Here is an 18,112-nt window from a genome sequence, read left to right on the forward strand (position 1 = left end):
GCTTGTATTCATGACTAAGTGTCTGTGATGACAACTTGAATCCTTAAAGGGACAAACTACTACGGGAAAGTGTGACTTATATATTTTCAGTGGTCTCTTAATTTTTTTTCTGAAAATTAAGATATTCAAGATAAATTTTATTAAAAAAATATAAAATGGAAAATATGTTTCTTAGTAGACAAACTCTGAACATATGTTGGCTAGTGCACAAGAATTCCAAATACTGACTTTTTGTCTTACTTAGACACATGTGTGATCTGTAACCTGTCCTGATGGAAATACTTGTAGTCCATCCCTGAACAATGTGGTACCAGAACCCCAGAGTTATACAAGGTTCCAAAGAGTTTTTCTATTTTTGTATTTATTTTTTTTAACACTGAAATAATTTTGCTTTGTTATGTTGTATAAATAAGTGGCTTTGATATCTGAATAATTTTTTGAATATTTGGGCAGAGAATTTATATAAATGGGTCATCTAACAATTTAATATTTCTGTTATTTTTTTTCTAAAATTTACATTATATTTACCTTGGAAAATTTTTAGCCCTTCAGTGAAACTGGTCTTTTTTTCCCTTTTAAAAATGAACTCTCAGCACTTCCTTTCAATTCCCTGCAGATGGATTCAACTCAATTTGTAATATTGTCCAGGTCATTTTTTTGTTTCTTTCAGTTTAGTATGTCTGAAGTAGGGTTAAATTAGGGTTAAGTGGCTCTATCCATTTATTTCTGTATAACTGTATTGAGATGGCTGTATAAAGAAATACATTCCTCATTCTCCTCCATTCATTCATTATTAGTCAAGCAAATGGTTGCATGGTAAAAATATATATTCACCTTCATTAAATTGACTAAGATATTTGGTAATTTAGTATTTTGCACTTTGGTTTCAACTCATAGTTGTATAGAAAATTTTGTATGCATTCATCAGCTGTGTTTATTGTATAATGTTTAAAATAATTATGCAGAAACTAACCCAGACCTGTATTTTTGCAAACTTGTGCACTCTCTTAATTTTTGATTGATGGAATAAAGCTGGTTCCATCAGAATCTTGTTTCAGAAACAGTTGCAGAAAAAGACTAAGACTATTTCTCTTCTATTTTACTGAACTTTCCCTTCCCTCTTTCCCCCTTTATTTTGGTCTGTCTTTCATGTGTCAGAGAAGACATTTGGCCTTTAGCTTTCTGGGTCTGCCGTATTTCACTTAGCATGATAGGCTCCAGTTCCATTCATTTACCTGCTAATGCCATAATTTCATTCTTGGAATAGGGAAAGGGGATTGAGTGGGTGGGAGGAGGAACAGGAAAAGGGGAAAATGGTGGACAAACCTTTCTATGTACATACATGAATACACCACAGTACATGTTACTTTTATGCATATCCACAAAGCACTGATAGAAAATATATAAATAAATGCATTTATATTTAAAGATCAGTAAAGCAGAGAAAAGGGAACAGGGAGAGGCAAGAGGGGAGGGTACTTGGGACTAAATTGGAACCAATGATATTCCATGCTTGTGTAATTATGTAAAAATGAACCCTAATATTGTATATAACTAAAATGGACTAATAAAAAATTAAGAAATAAAAAGAAAATATTTATGTGATACTAAAATACAATATTTGAATTTCAGAGTCATCTGTTTGCTTATTTATTTATTTATTTATTTATTTATTTATTTATGGACCAACAGGAGGAGGCAATCTGCAGAGACAACAGTGAAGCTGAAGAGACGAGAAGGGAGTGGTGGAAATATTTTTTTATAATAAGTCTGTGAATCTACTTCCATTTTGAGGAGCAGTATCATCTATTCTGGTGTTAACCCTTTATCTTATCTCAAACTTCCTTTTTTTTCATTGAAGAGTTCTTCCACTTACAGCAAGAAGGTTGATTCTGCATTCAAATTTTAACCATATTTAAAAAAAAACTATTTTGTAATCACTGCAAAAATACATTTTTCTGAAATAACTGTATGCTTCCTTTGATACTGTAGTTTTCTGTGGCTTACAGCAACTCAACTTAAACCTTTTTCTAATCCCAGGGTTTAGCCTAATTGTAGTCTTTGTTTGCTTATATTCTTTCTTTATTTTATTTGTGATTTTTTTTCTTTGTTCCATTGTGTTGTGTAAAACTTTGGTGAAAGACACACTGGAAATTCTTCAAAATAGGATCAAACATAAATCATCATGCCTAGAAAAAATCATAGGGCTGGGGAAGCATGATAGGCAAATACTCTAAGCCTTCGGTGCTTCCCCAGCCCTACAATACATGAAAAGATGCTCAATGCCATCAATTATTAGGAAAATCAATATCAAAATCACAATGATCTCACTTATCTTCGTGAGAATTGTTATCATCAGAAAGACAAACATAATTATCAAATGCTGCTGGGCATGTGGAGAAAGACTGTTTCCATACACTATTAATGGTAATGTAAATAAGTTCATCCTTTGTGGAGACCAGTGAGGTGACTCCTCACAAAATTAGAAAGAAACTATCATGCAGTCCAGAAATCCTACCACCCGTTGTATATGCAGGGAAAGGAACCAACATGTTGAAAGACACCTGTACTCCCCTGTTTCTTTGAAGTGCTAATCACAATAACCAGGATATGAAATCTACTGAAATGCACATCTGCAATAGAATGAACTGAAAAAAATGTTGTTACACTAGGAAATATTATTCAAGCATAGGTATAGAATCCCATCATTTGTGGCAATATGGTCGGGCAGGGACATTATGATAAGTGAACTAAGTAAGGTACTGAAAGATAAACACCATATGCTACCACTCATAAGGGAAATCTAAAAAAAATGATTTCATAGAGTTTGAGAATACAAGTGATTACCAGCCGGGGAAATGATAATTTAAATTGCTTGATAGGATGTTATGGCTTGGATGTGAGGTGTCCCCCAAAAGCTCATGTGAGAGACAATACAAGAGGTTCAGAGGAGAAATGATTGGGATGTGAGAGTCTTAAAACAATCAGTGAATTAATTACCTCATAGGGATTAACTGGTGACTGAATTTGGGTAGGATGTGACTGGAAGAGGTGTGTCACTGGGGGTGTAGCTTTGGGCTGTGTATTTGGTGAGCTAGGCTTAGTCTCTCTCTGCTTTCTGATCATTACATGAGCAGCTTCCACCACACTCTTCATCCATGGTATTCAGCCTTACTTCAAGCCCCGAGGAATGTAGCTGGCTATGGATGGACTGAGACTTCTGAAACCATGAGCCTTCAAATAAACTTTACCTCCTCCATAGATATTCTTGTCAGGTCTTTTAGTCACAGCACCTAAAAAAGCTGACTAAAACATAGGAAGGCTGTATTCTGGTGTTCTATGGCATAGAAGAGTGAATATAACAAATATAATATTATGCCATTTAAATATCATGCATTAAATAACTCAAAATAGTTAGAAGAGAAAAATTTGAATGTCACTACCATAAATAAGAATAAAAGTTTCAGGTGGTGGATATGCTTACAAATCAACCCTGAGTTGATCATGACCTAATGTGTACCTGAGTCAAAACACTACATTCTACCTGATTCATATGTATTATGGGTTGATGTTAAATAAGTAAAGATGTTTTTAAAGCCATGTCTATCATTTGTACTTTCCAAAGGGCTACTTACACAAACCACTTTCAAATACAAGAAAACCTCAGTTCAAAGGGATCATTTAGAATAGGAATATGCTTTGGAAAAAGTCATAGATATTCTGGAAAGAGGCAAAATAAAAGTTTGTAATAAAACGTCAGGCATCTTATTCCCAGAATGACTGAACAGAAATCCTCCCTACTCATCTTGCACTTTCCAGCTTAAATCATTATATGGGCTCTATTACTATTAATCTTCCTCTTTGCTTCCTTTATTATCTCTGCAGCTCAATTCTTCTACTCTTACATTGAGGAGAGATAATGCATTATGAAGCTCAAGGTTCTTTCACAAGTTACTGTCTCCGGAGTCACCTTCCACTACAAGTTACTGGCCAGCAATGGTGCAGTGGTGTTGAATCTAACTCTTTTTTTTTCTGGTACCCATTATTGAACCCAGAAGGGCTTAATCACTGAGCCACACCCCCAGCCCAACAGCATACAACACACAAAGTTGTTAATTACAACAACATGGAGGCATCAGGAATTGTTGAGAAACTAAATTCCTTTACTATAAAAACATATGTATATAAATTTGGGGAGACAGATTATAGTAATTTTACTCAGTGGAATTCATCAAAGTTCTGATGTCATGTATATTAAAATATATATATTTCTAAAACATATCGTTGAGTAAAAACCTTAGGAATCAAAAAGAAATACAAAATGTGCACACATTAAATGTACATTATATTTATTTTATAAGAATATTTTCCTTTTTAGGGACACATAGCAATACTTGCAGAACAGATATCTATGTGGCAACGGAGAATCAAAGTGGGGATGAGAAATGAGGACTGATATGGAATTAAGATCTCATTCACTTTTGTTTGCTAAAGTTTAAAAAAGGTGAGCTACACACATAGAATGAACATGTTCTGAGATTTTCAAATTGCTATTAGGGATGGTCAAAGAGTTGTCAGTCCACAGACATAATACCTGGTATAAGCCATGATGGGAAATGTCAAATGGTAACATTATGGGTGAATAAATCATGGATTCAATAAATAGTATACTTAAATCAGATATGTGAATAGTGGCAGATAAAGTTAATAACAAAGGAAACAGCTGAATCATGGTAAATGCATTCCTCAATAGGGAAATGAGTGGCATTGTGGATAATTAACAAACACCCAAGTGACATTGGTGCCATTCCCATGTGCTTTGGGAATAATCAAGAAATTTCTTTCAAGCCCCCTAGGAGCATCCTTTAAAATGAAGAGCTACTTATCAGTTTTTATGGCTGCAGTTAAGTTAGCAATCATACAGGAGAACAAGAACCAATTTCTCATCTTAGGTGAGTGATTGGAACTGGTCATCATGATTATTAGATTAGCTCCAGTGACTGAAACTGAACTTCAACTTAAACTACAGTCACAATTATAGTAAGTGATGCTACACTTCGTATATTTTGTTACTCAATAATATTTTTCCTATGACTATATTTTCTGGAATAATAATGTGGCTTTAACACTATTGTGTTTTTTGAAGGTGACAAGGGACCATGTTTCTATTTGTTATTGTGGCTGTGCTATACTTTTCTAATTAATGAATATTCTGAGGAAGAATATAGGTGTTGGTGTTGAGAGCAAGTGCCTCCCTTACAAATAGCTCTCTGATAGGAGTTCCAGTCTTTCAGTAAACTAATAAGATTATTTTTTTCTTTCTATTATGCATCAATAGAGATGCAAATGTGTCATAGCTAAGTGCGGTCAACTTTCACTAACACCATACAAGACTGGATTGGTCATAGTGTAAGTTCCCCCAAGAGCAGCTTCTGAAGATAAAATCTAAGTATATGATAGGTGATTTCCATAAAGAAATGGAGAATATGAGACAAAAGAGGGTTAAAGCTAATGACATGTGTAGCAAAGAATGGTGTGCATCCTTAAACATCGGAGGTTCACTATTTAAGATGTTTTGAGAGGTTCTGCAGAACCCTTCCTGAAGTTGTTCCAAGGAAGGACACAGGAGCTTGGACATTTGTTCACTGATCCTAGAAGACCCTTATTGGTTGAATATTAGTTCTTTTTGTTTGTTAAATCCTGGGATATTCAGACTGCTTTGAAAGCTCTCTAGATACTTTGTCCTCAGGAAAGAAGCAAAATACTCAAAGTGCAAAGATGCCAAGGTGTCAGAAGAAAGTCCACCATATCTGCAGACCATGAAAGAAGTGACCCAAAGTGATGAAAGATGAGGAGGCATCAGAACAATGGGATTTGCAATTGCAAGAGTTGGCAAAAACAAATTAAAATAGTAAACACTTTGACTTAGGCTAGTATACATCACAATAACAGGGTAGCTCTGCTTTTGCTGTCTTTGTATTAAATTTGTAGTTGTTCCTGTATGGATGGTGAGGTATAAGACTTGGAACTTTCTCCACAAATTGTTCTAATGGGGAAAAACTAAGTTTAAAACAAGTAAAAGGTTAAGGAGGGTCATCCATGTAAGAATTATAAATCAAGTATTTGGGTTTTGATTCCAGTTTTGGTGAACTTACCACACCTTAGAGAATTCTGAGTTCTAGGCTTGGTTTATCCCCTTCTCTTGCTTGGTGTTATCTAAATGCATTAAGAGTTTTCTTCTTGATCTGTTTTCACTAAGGGATTAAGAATCCCTGTGTCAGGAAGTGTGTCAAAAATCTAATAGTTGTTTTTAAAATGATATGTCTGATGTCATGTAAGAAATTACAGGGTTTTAAGAGTTCTCTTCCAGGAACCATGTCAGAGACAGTATATGTACTTGTTATAAAATATGTATATGCTTGGATATATATATCCTTTCCCTTTACATAGCATTGATCTTACCTGTTTTTAACTTTATAGATTATATGTGCCACAGTGAATATGGAAAAGTATTTTAGAGAATGGGAAGAAGAGAGTAAGAGGCTGTCCATACCTGTCCACAGGTACCGGCTACACGGCCCAGGTACAAAAAAAGGCACATACCTCAGCCCATAAAATATTATCCAGTTTTTTAGAATCTTACATAACGGAATACAATTATATTGAATAATGCTGTTTTTAAAAGTCAAGGTGTCTGTGCTTTTCACTTGTGATTTTAAATAATCAATATGTGTACATATTTCTGCTGATACTTACTCACCCAGAATTTGTTGAGCTGAAAACATTTGTAGAAATATTTGATTCTTCTTTCCTAAGTATCCCCTCTGTCAATTTTGCTTCCCTCCTTTTACTAGGAGCACAATGTTCTCAGTTTGATCATTTTATTTATTTTTCTCATTTGTAGCTATTTGCGAAGTTTTGTAGAACACTTGAATGAGGTCCTTTGTTGCCATTTGCATCAGTGGCCTCCTTGGGCTTGAGTACCATTTCCCACTCCTGACTCAGGAGTGCAAGCTTCCATCAGATAACAAAAAAGACTCCTGGCTGAGGGTCCTTTTTTGTTTTCAGTCAGTGCAGGGGTGGGGAATAGTGGGTGGGAAGGAGACTACCAATTCAGTTGTTTCAAAAGCAGGCCTGGGATTTGGGAAGTTAAAAGGCAGTGGATGTTGAGATGAAAATCTTTACCCAACTCTGGACAGTTCTTTTCTGTGGGTATAATATTTCTTTAGGTTAAAGTATCAGAATTTGTCATTTTCTTTGTTTAATGGATATTAATGAATGCTTTCCATTTTTCTATGTATTTTGCTAATATGGAGAGTAGAGTTTTGAATGGAGAAAATTTAGTATGAAGATGTATTCTATCAAATTGATCTGGAAATTTCTAATCTGACTTTCTTAAAATTTCATTTTTTTTTTTAAATTTAGGGACAGGCAAAGATTGTAGTTAAGGGTAAAAGAATTTTTAAGTTGTCTCTTGATGTTAAGTTTCTTATCTAATACTAATTTTTTTAAAAAATATTTATTTTTTAGTTGTAAGTGATTACATATCTTTATTTTATTTTTATGTGGTGCTGAGGATCAAGCCCAGAGCCTTATGCATGCTAAGTGAGCGCTCTACCTCTAAGCCACAACCCCAGCCTTAGTACTAATTCTTTAATGGGTTAAACAAACTTAAAATTTCACTACTCTGTGAAGTCCCATTTACCAAACAGACTTTTTTTTTTGCCACACTGTACGTGTTACCTCTGTCACACACTACAATCCATTAAAAACATGTTTTGTCATCTGAGCACCTTGTTGTGCTTCATTGCCACATTGTCTTAAGACTTCTTAAAATTTTGGTAGCATGGGTAACTTTGAGGCATGTCTTGTATATTGTTTATCATCTCCATTTTCTATGTAAGTAGTAGCGTCATTGTCAAATCCCATAAAATACATTGCTAATAGTTTGTAAAGGCATCAGATAAATAGATTATTTTGGGAAAAGTCTGTTGTAAGAGACAAGCATGTGAAGCAAAATTTATAAGTCATGGAAAGACAAATAACACATTCTATTCATTGATATAAGTTAAAAGTCTATCACATAGAAGAAGAGTGGAGCAGTGGTCCCTAAAGAGTGGAAAGGATAGGGGTAAGGGACAGAAAGAAATCAGAAAGGGCTTCAAAACATGGTCAGAGAGGAGGGATGTGTCATGATTTTGTATAGCACAGCTGGGTAAATACTGGTAACAGCAATCTAAAATACATTTCACAATGACCAGAAGAGTATGAGGATGATTCCTATTCTGACACATGAAGATGATTAACATTTGAGTAGATAGAAGTGTTCATTACAATGATTTGACAATTACATGTTTTATATATATAGTTCTATCAGATTATCAAAATGTACATCATATATATGAATAAACATGTCTTAGTCAATAAAAAGAAAAGAATTGACATTTTATGACATTGTTGTGTAATCCAGGAACATAGCACTTCTACAGATTTATTTGGGAATTCTATAACTTTTTTCAAGAGATGTAATTTTCTCCTTTAAGAGTAAGTACAGATTAGTTTTTCTGATTCATTCTATGAACCATGGAATTGCATTCCAGTTCTAAATTTTTATTATTTGGAGTCATTCTTAAGTCTTTATTAGTATATTGTAATATTCATTTTTTTTCTTTCTCATTTGATCTGATAACATGATAAATTATATTTATAGATATCCTAAAATTATATTTCTTAGCCAAACTTGTGATTAACCCAAGTTGAATGTAAGCTTTTATAATTTTTATATATTTCTAAAATGATGTTATTTGCATGTTAATAACTGTTAGAATACTCACATCTACATTAGTGACAAGGTAGTTAGACAGAGGCCCCCCATGTAAAGCAGGACCTCTTAAGAATAGGGAGTAAAATCTCTCAGCAGGGAATAAGATAAGAAAGCCAGCTGTCAGTATTTGGGTTAGTACATACATTAGTAATTATGAGACAAAAGTGGGCCAGACTCCAAAACAATGTAAATAAATTAACCTAATGACGTAATGGTTTACAAGTTAGGTTTTAGATGCAGTGATGGAGGAGAGCCATTTAAAATTACTTTATGTTGAAAAATATAAGCCTCCTGGGCATGGGCCATGAGGATTGCAAATTCAAGTCCAGGCTTGGAAATCAAAATAAGAATAAAAAGTGTTTGGGATGTAGTTCATCAGTAGAACTTACGTGGGTACTGAAAACAAAACCAAGAAATAAAAAAGCATACAAAAAACATTAGGTTTAACTTATGCATAATATTTTGAAACATCAAAATCTTAACAGGTGATATCTCCTGAAATCCAGTGATTTTTGATGATACTTTCCACAATCAGTTAACGTAATGGCCAGGATGAAGAAAGAAAATCTTACAGTGCTGGACGAATTCATCTTAATGGGCATCACAGACCACCCTGAGCTTCAGGCTTCCTTCTTTGGGCTGTTTCTCATCATCTATGTGATCTCACTGCTGTGCAACTTGGGCATGATCATCCTCACCCAGATGGACTCCAGGCTACAAACACCCATGTACTTTTTTCTCAGACATCTGGCTTGCATTGATCTTGGTTATTCAACAGCTGTGGGACCTAAAATGTTGGTAAATTTTGTAGCTAATCAAAACACAATTCCCTACAATTGGTGTGCTACACAACTAGCTTTCTTTATCATGTTCATCATTAGTGAGCTTTTCATTCTCGCAGCAATGGCTTATGACCGCTATGTGGCCATCTGCAACCCTCTGCTCTACACAGTCATCATGTCAAAAAGAGTTTGCTGGGTGCTGGTGGTAATCCCCTATCTCTACAGTGCCTCTCTGTCTCTGGTAACCACCATAAAAATTTTTATCTCTACCTTCTGTGGAAATAATGTTATTAGTCATTTCTATTGTGACAGTCTTCCCTTGTTAACTTTGATTTGCTCAAATACACAAGAGATTGAGTTAATAATATTGATCTTTTCAGCATTTAATTTGGTTTCATCTGTTCTGGTAGTCTTTATCTCCTACATTCTGATCCTCCTGGCCATTCTCAGAATAAACTCTGCAGAGGGCAGGAGTAAAGCCTTCTCCACCTGTGGGTCTCACCTGACAGTGGTAGTCATATTATACGGGACTCTATTCTTCATGTATGTGCAGCCCAAATCCAGTCACTCCTTTGATACTGACAAGATGGCCTCTTTATTTTACACCCTGGTGATACCCATGCTGAATCCCATGATTTATAGTTTAAGAAATAAAGAGGTGAAAGGTGCCATACAGAGGATTTGGAAAAATCTATGCAAACTTTCTATTTCAAGTTCAATATGAATGCATATATATTAAATAAGGTTATTGATGACTGATTATTATATGTAATAAGTCTTTGAAAGCACTATGCAGAAATGACATAGGAAACTAGAAATGGTTTCAACATATTAGATGGGTTCATGTTGATTGTCCTTTTGATATCCACTTTGATTTGTCCTCCAGATCAGTGTAAATGTCTGAAGTTTCTGTCACTGTCCTTCCAAGCATACCTGTCTTATCATACTGACATGCAGAAAATGGCATCTGTAGCTACTGTACTGTGTTCTGCATTTGTACACTACCAAGAATAATCCATTGGCAATAGAAGCCTTTAAGACACTTTATCTCCCCGATGTTAAGTGTCATCTCAGATTTCTATTAAGATATAGTGTCTATCTCTATTATACAAATACAGATGTATGAGTGCATATATGTGTGTCTATATTCATCTTAGTGGGCATCACATACCATCCTGAGCTGCAGGCTGTATACATGTATTTAAGTGTGTGTGTGTGTGTATGCATATATCTATCTATCATCTATCTATCTATCTATCTATCTATCTATCTATCTATGTATATATAGTGTTTTGCTTAAGGAAGCAAAAAGTAAAATTGCAAGCAGTTATTTTCAAAAGACATAATTTTGTACATAAGAATTCCAAAGACTATAAAAACAAACTTTATAAATGAGTGATGCTGGTAAAATTGTTAATATAAGATTATCATATAAAAAGATCAATAATTTTGCCACCTAATAGAACATTATGAGTGCTAATTTAAAACTACTAGCTACACTAGAAATAAAAACTGAAGTATTTAAGAAAAATCTAATGAACAAGTCACATGCATAAAAACCTGACTATAAATTTTTGAAGAGAACTTGAATGTAGCAATACACAATGTTCAAGAGTTGGAAGAAATAAATTCTGTAAAGAAGTCAGTTCTCCTTAAACTTTCCTGTAGATTTATGCAGATTTAATGTAGAAACAATAAGAAATTTAACAGTACTTTAAAATACCCAAATAGATGTCAAAATTTATTTTGAAATTCAAAGTACCTAGAAAAACCAGGGCAATATTTTGAAAAGGAGAGAACCTGGGGTACTTAAAATAATATATTTTCTGTGTAAAATGATGAAATATCATTTTTGTGTACTTTATGTAACCCTCAACTATGATAAAGTCAATAAGTATTGAGGTAGTGCATGTTAAATAGTATATTTATCCATCTCAAGAGTTATTCATATATGTTTCTATATCAAAATATTATTCTGTCTATCACAATACACTCAAAGTATTTGTGAATTTAAAAACTAAACATACAAAAATTCTAATTTTATTGAGAAATTATATGAATTTAAATACACAATCGAGAAACCCAACTTTTCTAGATGAACATGTAAGTAATAATCTCATATCTTTGGATAACAAAAGATATCTTAAATATGGTACAAGATTAATAAGATAAAATGTAAACAACACCCACAAAAATAACCAAGCAAAATAATGCATTTTATTCATATAAATACATAAAAGAAGAATGAAAAGCCAACCCAGAGTCAATACATTTCCAACTAAAAAATGCTGTTTTGGTAATTTTGAAATAGAAAAATATACAAAAAACCCCCCACAATAATCACAAATTTTTAATCCTAAAACCAGCATTAGACATCCAACTAGAAAAGAGAAAAATCAACTGCAGAAATACTTAACAAAACAGGATATCAAAGTCTATATATGTAACTATATTTAAAAATCATCAATTATTGTATAAATACTGTTATATCAAAACACATTCATTGGAGTGGCTTTGAAATTCAAAACTCTGGGAATTTTTTATGTTTTTTTTTTAAATTTTGTTTCTGGGAAAGAATATATAAAGGATTCTTTGTTATCAGGTGTCATGTCTATGCATAAAATTCAACAGAATTGAATAACAACTAAAAATCCTCCTGGATGTTTTCAACTTTATAGGAAGACTGAAGGACTTCCTATATTTCACAAGGTTGAAATACAATTTTAGAATATGGGCTGCTGAAGTGAGCACAAAGTTAATACATAAAAATCAGTAGCTTTCCTATCAACAATGAACAAGTCAAGTTTAAAATTAAAAACACAGTGCCATTTGTATTACTATCCCCTCAAACATGAAGCATTTTGATATAAATTTGGCAGTATAAAAACAAGACTTATGTAAAAAAATCTAAAAATTCTGATAAAAAAATCAAAGAATAAGTAAACAGATACTCCATGTCCATATACAGAAAAACACTATTGTCTAGATGTCATTTCTTCCAAAACTCATGTATGCACGCCATCCAAAGACACAGTATGCTATTTTGTGATTATCAATCTAATTCTAATATTTCCAAAGAGAGGTGAAATGCCCAGAATAAGTAACGCAATATCGAAGAAGAAGAAAGTGGGAGGACTGGCGTAGGCAACTTCAAGACTTAACATACATTTAATCAGGAAATATTGTATAATATTGTATAATATTGGTGAAAGAATCAATAGTATAATGTGTAATATTGGTGAAAGAATCAATAGACCAATAGATCAATGACATAGATTAGAATATACTGGAATTGAATGGGATAGAATTCCCTGAAAGAATACAATAGGATAGAATAGAATGTCCAGAAAAGTATCCCCAAAATAAAGTCAATTGTTCTTTGATAAAAGGAATAAAGGAACTATAATGCAGCAGAGAGAGTCATTTAAACAAACTGGACAAACACATGCATGGAATATATGGGAAATCTCTGCCTTTTTCTCTTAATTTTTCTGTGAACTGAGTGCTGCTCTCAAAAGAAAAAAAACACACAATCTTTTAAAATATCTGTTTTGACCAACATTTCAAAGTTTTGATATTGAGAACCTTTCCCCCTTACTCTAGGGTGTGTGCATTGTTATAATATTTTGAAAGACAGAGGAATAAAATACTAAATTCTGCCATATATATTATTATAAGATTCAACAGAAACGTTACTGAGTACTTATGACCCTGAAGGATAAGTGATAGAATATTGTTGGCAAATGAAGTCATTATAGGCTTAAAATGAAAACAACACAGATGCTCATCCAAAGAACAATGTGGAAATAAATCTTGAGGCATTCATAAATTCTACATGAGGAGGCAAAAAGAAAGCAAAAAAGGAGAAGAAGAAGAAGCAGGAGGAAGGGGAGTGCAGGGTGAGATAAGGAGGAGAACAAAGAAGATTCTCACAGAAACAATATGAAGTGAAAAAAATCAAAAAGTCTAAAATTGCAGAGAGATAAACAAGCATAGAAGATATGTTAGTCCACTCATTAGACACTGGAGCTTGGTACAAATCACACTTTACTTTTAGAAAATTGGATACATGTAATAGTGTAGTACATATTTAAAAATGCAAATTCTATTTCACACTTGAAAACCTACCTGTGTAATCAACATTTCTCTAAGTTAAAAGAAAAAATAAAATAAGTTCATGATAAAATCTAACACTCATTTATAATAAATTTTCTACTAGAATGTAATGGAAATAAAACCTTAATGAATTTGATAAATGATATTTATTAAAGCCTATGTAACACTTTTCATGTTTAATAGGTCTAATAGTCTTACACATCCCAGGTAGAATGGCTATCACCAAAATGACAAAATTTAATAAAACATAATAAATGCCGGTGAGGATTAGGAGAAAAGTGAACTATTATACCCAGTTGGTGGGATTACACAATAGTACAGCCATTTGGGAAAATAATAAGAGGGTTTCTAAAAAGAAGCAAAAATAGATCTATCAGGCAAGTCAATCATTTCACTCCCAGTATATCCAAAGGAAATGATATCACCATTCAAAAACATACTTGCACACCCATGTTTATTGTTGCATACTCATAATAGCTGAGATCTGGAATTAACCTGGGTAACTATCAGTGGAGAATGAATAAGAAAATGTGGTATATAGAGAGAATGGGATATAATTAATCATGAAAAAGAACAATGTCTCATATTTGCTGCAAAATACATGGAACTGGAAGGGATTATGGTAAGTGAAATAAATCAAACATGTAAATTATCACATTTTCTCTCTCACATGTAGAAGGTCAATATGAACTTAGGAGAACAGTTACTAGATGCTGTAAAGGGTAAATGGGGGTAGGAATAAGGAGATTGTATAATGGCTACCAAAGCATTTAGAAAGAAGGAATTAGTTCTAGTGTGCTATATCACAGTGGGGTGATTATAGTTCAAAATAACCCATCACATTTTATGAATAACTAGAAGAGTGAGCTTGAAAGATTCCAAACACAAAGTATAGTAAGATGAAATGTTATTAACCCTAATTTTATTAGTACACACTATATATGTGCATTGAAATATCACACTGCATGCAAAGATATGCACCATAACTACATGTTAATAAAGATTTTAAAGGTGTAAGGAAACATCAATGCTGACTACCCCTTTTTAAGCATTATTCATGATAAACATGCATCAAATTAGCACACTGTATAATAAAAATATTTTTCAAAAAATATTAAGTTTAAGTAACTGTAAATAATGATGTTAAAATCAGAAGAGCAGTCAGGCATGGTGGTTCACACCTGTAATTCCATTGGCTTAGGAGACTGAGGCAGGAGGACCGAGAATTCAAAGCCATCCTCTGCAATTTAGCAAGGCCCTAAGCAAGATCCTGTCTCAAAATATAACATAAAAAGCAGTGGGAATGTGGGTCGTGGTTAGGCATCCTTGGGTCCAATCCCTGGTACTAAAAGAAAGAAAGAAAAAAATCAGAAGAGCAGTTGTGCATTTTCATGTATGAGGTGGGGTAGTAGTTCTTGGTGGAAAGGAAAATAAAGGATTCTTCTGGATTTGAAAATGTTTGATTATTATTATTTTTGTTGCTGCTGTCTTACCTGGATTCTTTTTACTTAAATATGTTAAGCTTGCAAAAAATTATATATGAAATTTGCATTAGTTTACATGTTTATTCTATTTGGCAATAAATTTAGAACACCACAAAACAAATAAAAACAGCTAAGCATATATGTTATTTTCCCCTATGATTTTTTAAAACATTGCAATTATCTGTGTTTAAACATTTCTATATTGTGTCCTCAGCCATTAAATTACAAAAGTACAATGTTTAAAAATTTCTATCAACAAGTCCTACAAGTACAACATTTTCACTTCAGAGTTCCAGATTGCAGTAGAGACTTAACCTGGAGGAGTTGTAGAAAGGGATCTGACATGACTTCAAGGACATGGAAATCCCAAGGTGTAGTCTGTAATTAGGAGATATCCCATTGGTTTTGTTTGAAGCTTTCCAATGCTCAGGAATCATTAACAAATTACATAACCTCTCTTTAGGGGAAGTCTCAAAGGAACAGAGACACTCCATAAATTATTGAGCTATGTTAGGAACACATGAGGAGTCAGGAAACATTCCTCTTTGAAGGTAAGTAGATGACCTGTTTCTGTGACCCACCTCCTGAGTCCCATTGATGTAGCCACAACTTTAGCAGTCTCCTTTGATAACCTGAGTTTCTGGGCTAGTACAATATTTCAACCATCTGTGTTATACTCATTGGTAAATGTTCGGTACTTATAGCCAAGTAGTTGTTTGATATTCTGTAAATATTAAAAACAGAAACCAAAAATCATCTTCTGAAAAGGCAGATAGTATTTAAGAAATTCTAACCTCAAGTTCCTAAGATTTTTATTATCTTTCGCTCAGATCCTCAACCAAGATGTCAAATATGATATTGTTATTTGTAATTAATCAAATTTATTTCCATAAAGTTTTCAAGTTGCCTCTTAATTAAAAGATCCACATCAATATATTTTATACTTGCATTTTCTGTTTCAAATATGCCACGTACATCACATAGTACTGGCATCATTGAAAGGATCAATGTCATTGCAAGGTGCCACTTTTGTTGTAGGTGAAGCCAAAGCAAAATACTAAAACACCTATGTTTCTACATAGAACCTCCATCACACAGTAACATCTTATTTTTTTGAAATAACATTAAATTGATCTTGAAATGAAGAATTGTCTGTCTAATGGATCAGTCCTTTCAATGTTACAAAGCAGGAAAATGTATTTTACTTAATAACCAAAGTGTATTTTCCACTTCTTTATTTAGTGACTTCTTATAAAAACACTCCCCCACTTCTTTTTGAGGATCACGTGAATGCATATAAATGCACATTTTCATCTCTCATTTTACAATGCACTTACTGTCTATTATTTTTTGGAGTTGAAACCCATATTTGGTAGCATACCGATGTCCAGCATGGCTCATGAATGAGTGAACTTCTTTAACTCTTTAAACTACCTAATTTTATAATGAAGATTTTGGTAAGAAATAAAGAACATTAAAATGTCAGAACTGGTCATCTTCAGAAGTTAAATAAAAAATGTAAATGTAAATAAAATAGTATACAACAATTCTGTGCAAACTGTTAACATGGTTAGAGAAACACCTATTTTTTTTTTTTACAAAATGGAAACTATTAAGTTTGATAGCATGAAAGTAATATAAGCAGCAGTATCAATTTGAAAGGGTATTTTTTACTTTTAATAAAATAGATTTAAACATTATACTTTACAAGATGCAGTGAAAGTCACACCTTATCCCATCAGGTTGTTCATAATTAGTGATGCTAAATTAATCCTCAGATAACATGCTAGGGATAGATCTCCTTAAAGATATGGTGATCGAGTTTTTTTTAATGAATCTCTCTCTCTCTCTCTTTCTCTCTCTCTCTCTCTCTCTCTCTCTCTCTCTCTCACACACACACACACACACACACACACACTACACACACACACACACTCATGCATGTGCACACACACGCACACACGCACACACATGAAACTAAGTTCCACTAGGCACAAAAAGATAAAACTTTTCATTTGTGGATCTCATACAAGTAGAGAACAATGGTCACTAGAAGCTAGGAAGGATAGAGGAGAGGGGCACAGAGAAAGATTATATAATGAGTACTAAAATACAGTCATATAGGAGGAACTGGTTCTGGTATTCCGTAGCACACTCGGGTAACTATAGTAAACAACAACTTATTGAGTATTTCAAAATATCTAGAAGAATCTGAAAGCTTCTACACATGAGAAAGGATAAATATTTGAAGAGATGAAAATGCTAATTACTGTGAATTTATCACTATACATTTTGTAGATGTCTTAAAATATCATATTGTGCCCTATGAATATGTTCAAATATGTATCAATTTAAAAAAAACAAACAATAAATAATAAGTGAGATAGGAGATGGGCACAGTATGAATATCAATTTCTAAACAAAAAACTGATAATAAAATTATTATCCCCTTGATAGTAAAATTATTCAGTTAATTCCATTTTGTTTTGTCAGTTACTTTTTGACCTTAGATACTATCATACTAACAATGAACAACATTTTGGCATTTTAGAGAATGGTGAATAATTCCTTTGTCTGTATGGTGATATTATCAATTAACCTTTTTATTTTATTTTTCATTTTGTCAATGTTGAAGACTTCCTAAAAGTCCTTAAGTAGGCAATTGGAATGATCTTATGTTTTGTGTGTATATATTTGTGCGTGTGTATGTATGCATGTGCATGTGTGTGTGTGTGTGTGTGTGTGTTTGTATACACCTATGCAGAGTACCTATGCATAAAGTATATATGTGTATATAACACAAATATCATATGTAAATACATAAAGTACATGTAACATCATCATATATAATAGGAATTAATGATTATTTTGTATTTACTCTCAGTATAGGTTTCCTGAGTGGCTAG

General features: G+C 33.1%; 1 protein-coding gene across 1 annotated transcript; it reads left to right on the top strand.

Moving 5' to 3' along the window:
• The first annotated feature begins 9,376 nt into the window (after window positions 1–9,376).
• On the top strand, window positions 9,377–10,330 carry LOC124092763 (olfactory receptor 8K3-like). Its single transcript, XM_046444566.1, has one exon. It carries the CDS (start codon window positions 9,377–9,379, stop codon window positions 10,328–10,330), a length of 954 nt encoding a protein of 317 aa, XP_046300522.1.
• The last annotated feature ends 7,782 nt before the right edge of the window (window positions 10,331–18,112 follow it).

This window comes from Marmota monax, unplaced genomic scaffold, assembly GCF_021218885.2.
Source record: "Marmota monax isolate L192 unplaced genomic scaffold, Marmota_monax_Labrador192_F-V1.1 WCK01_AAM20220418_F8-fsc00038, whole genome shotgun sequence".
NCBI lineage: Eukaryota > Metazoa > Chordata > Mammalia > Rodentia > Sciuridae > Marmota > Marmota monax.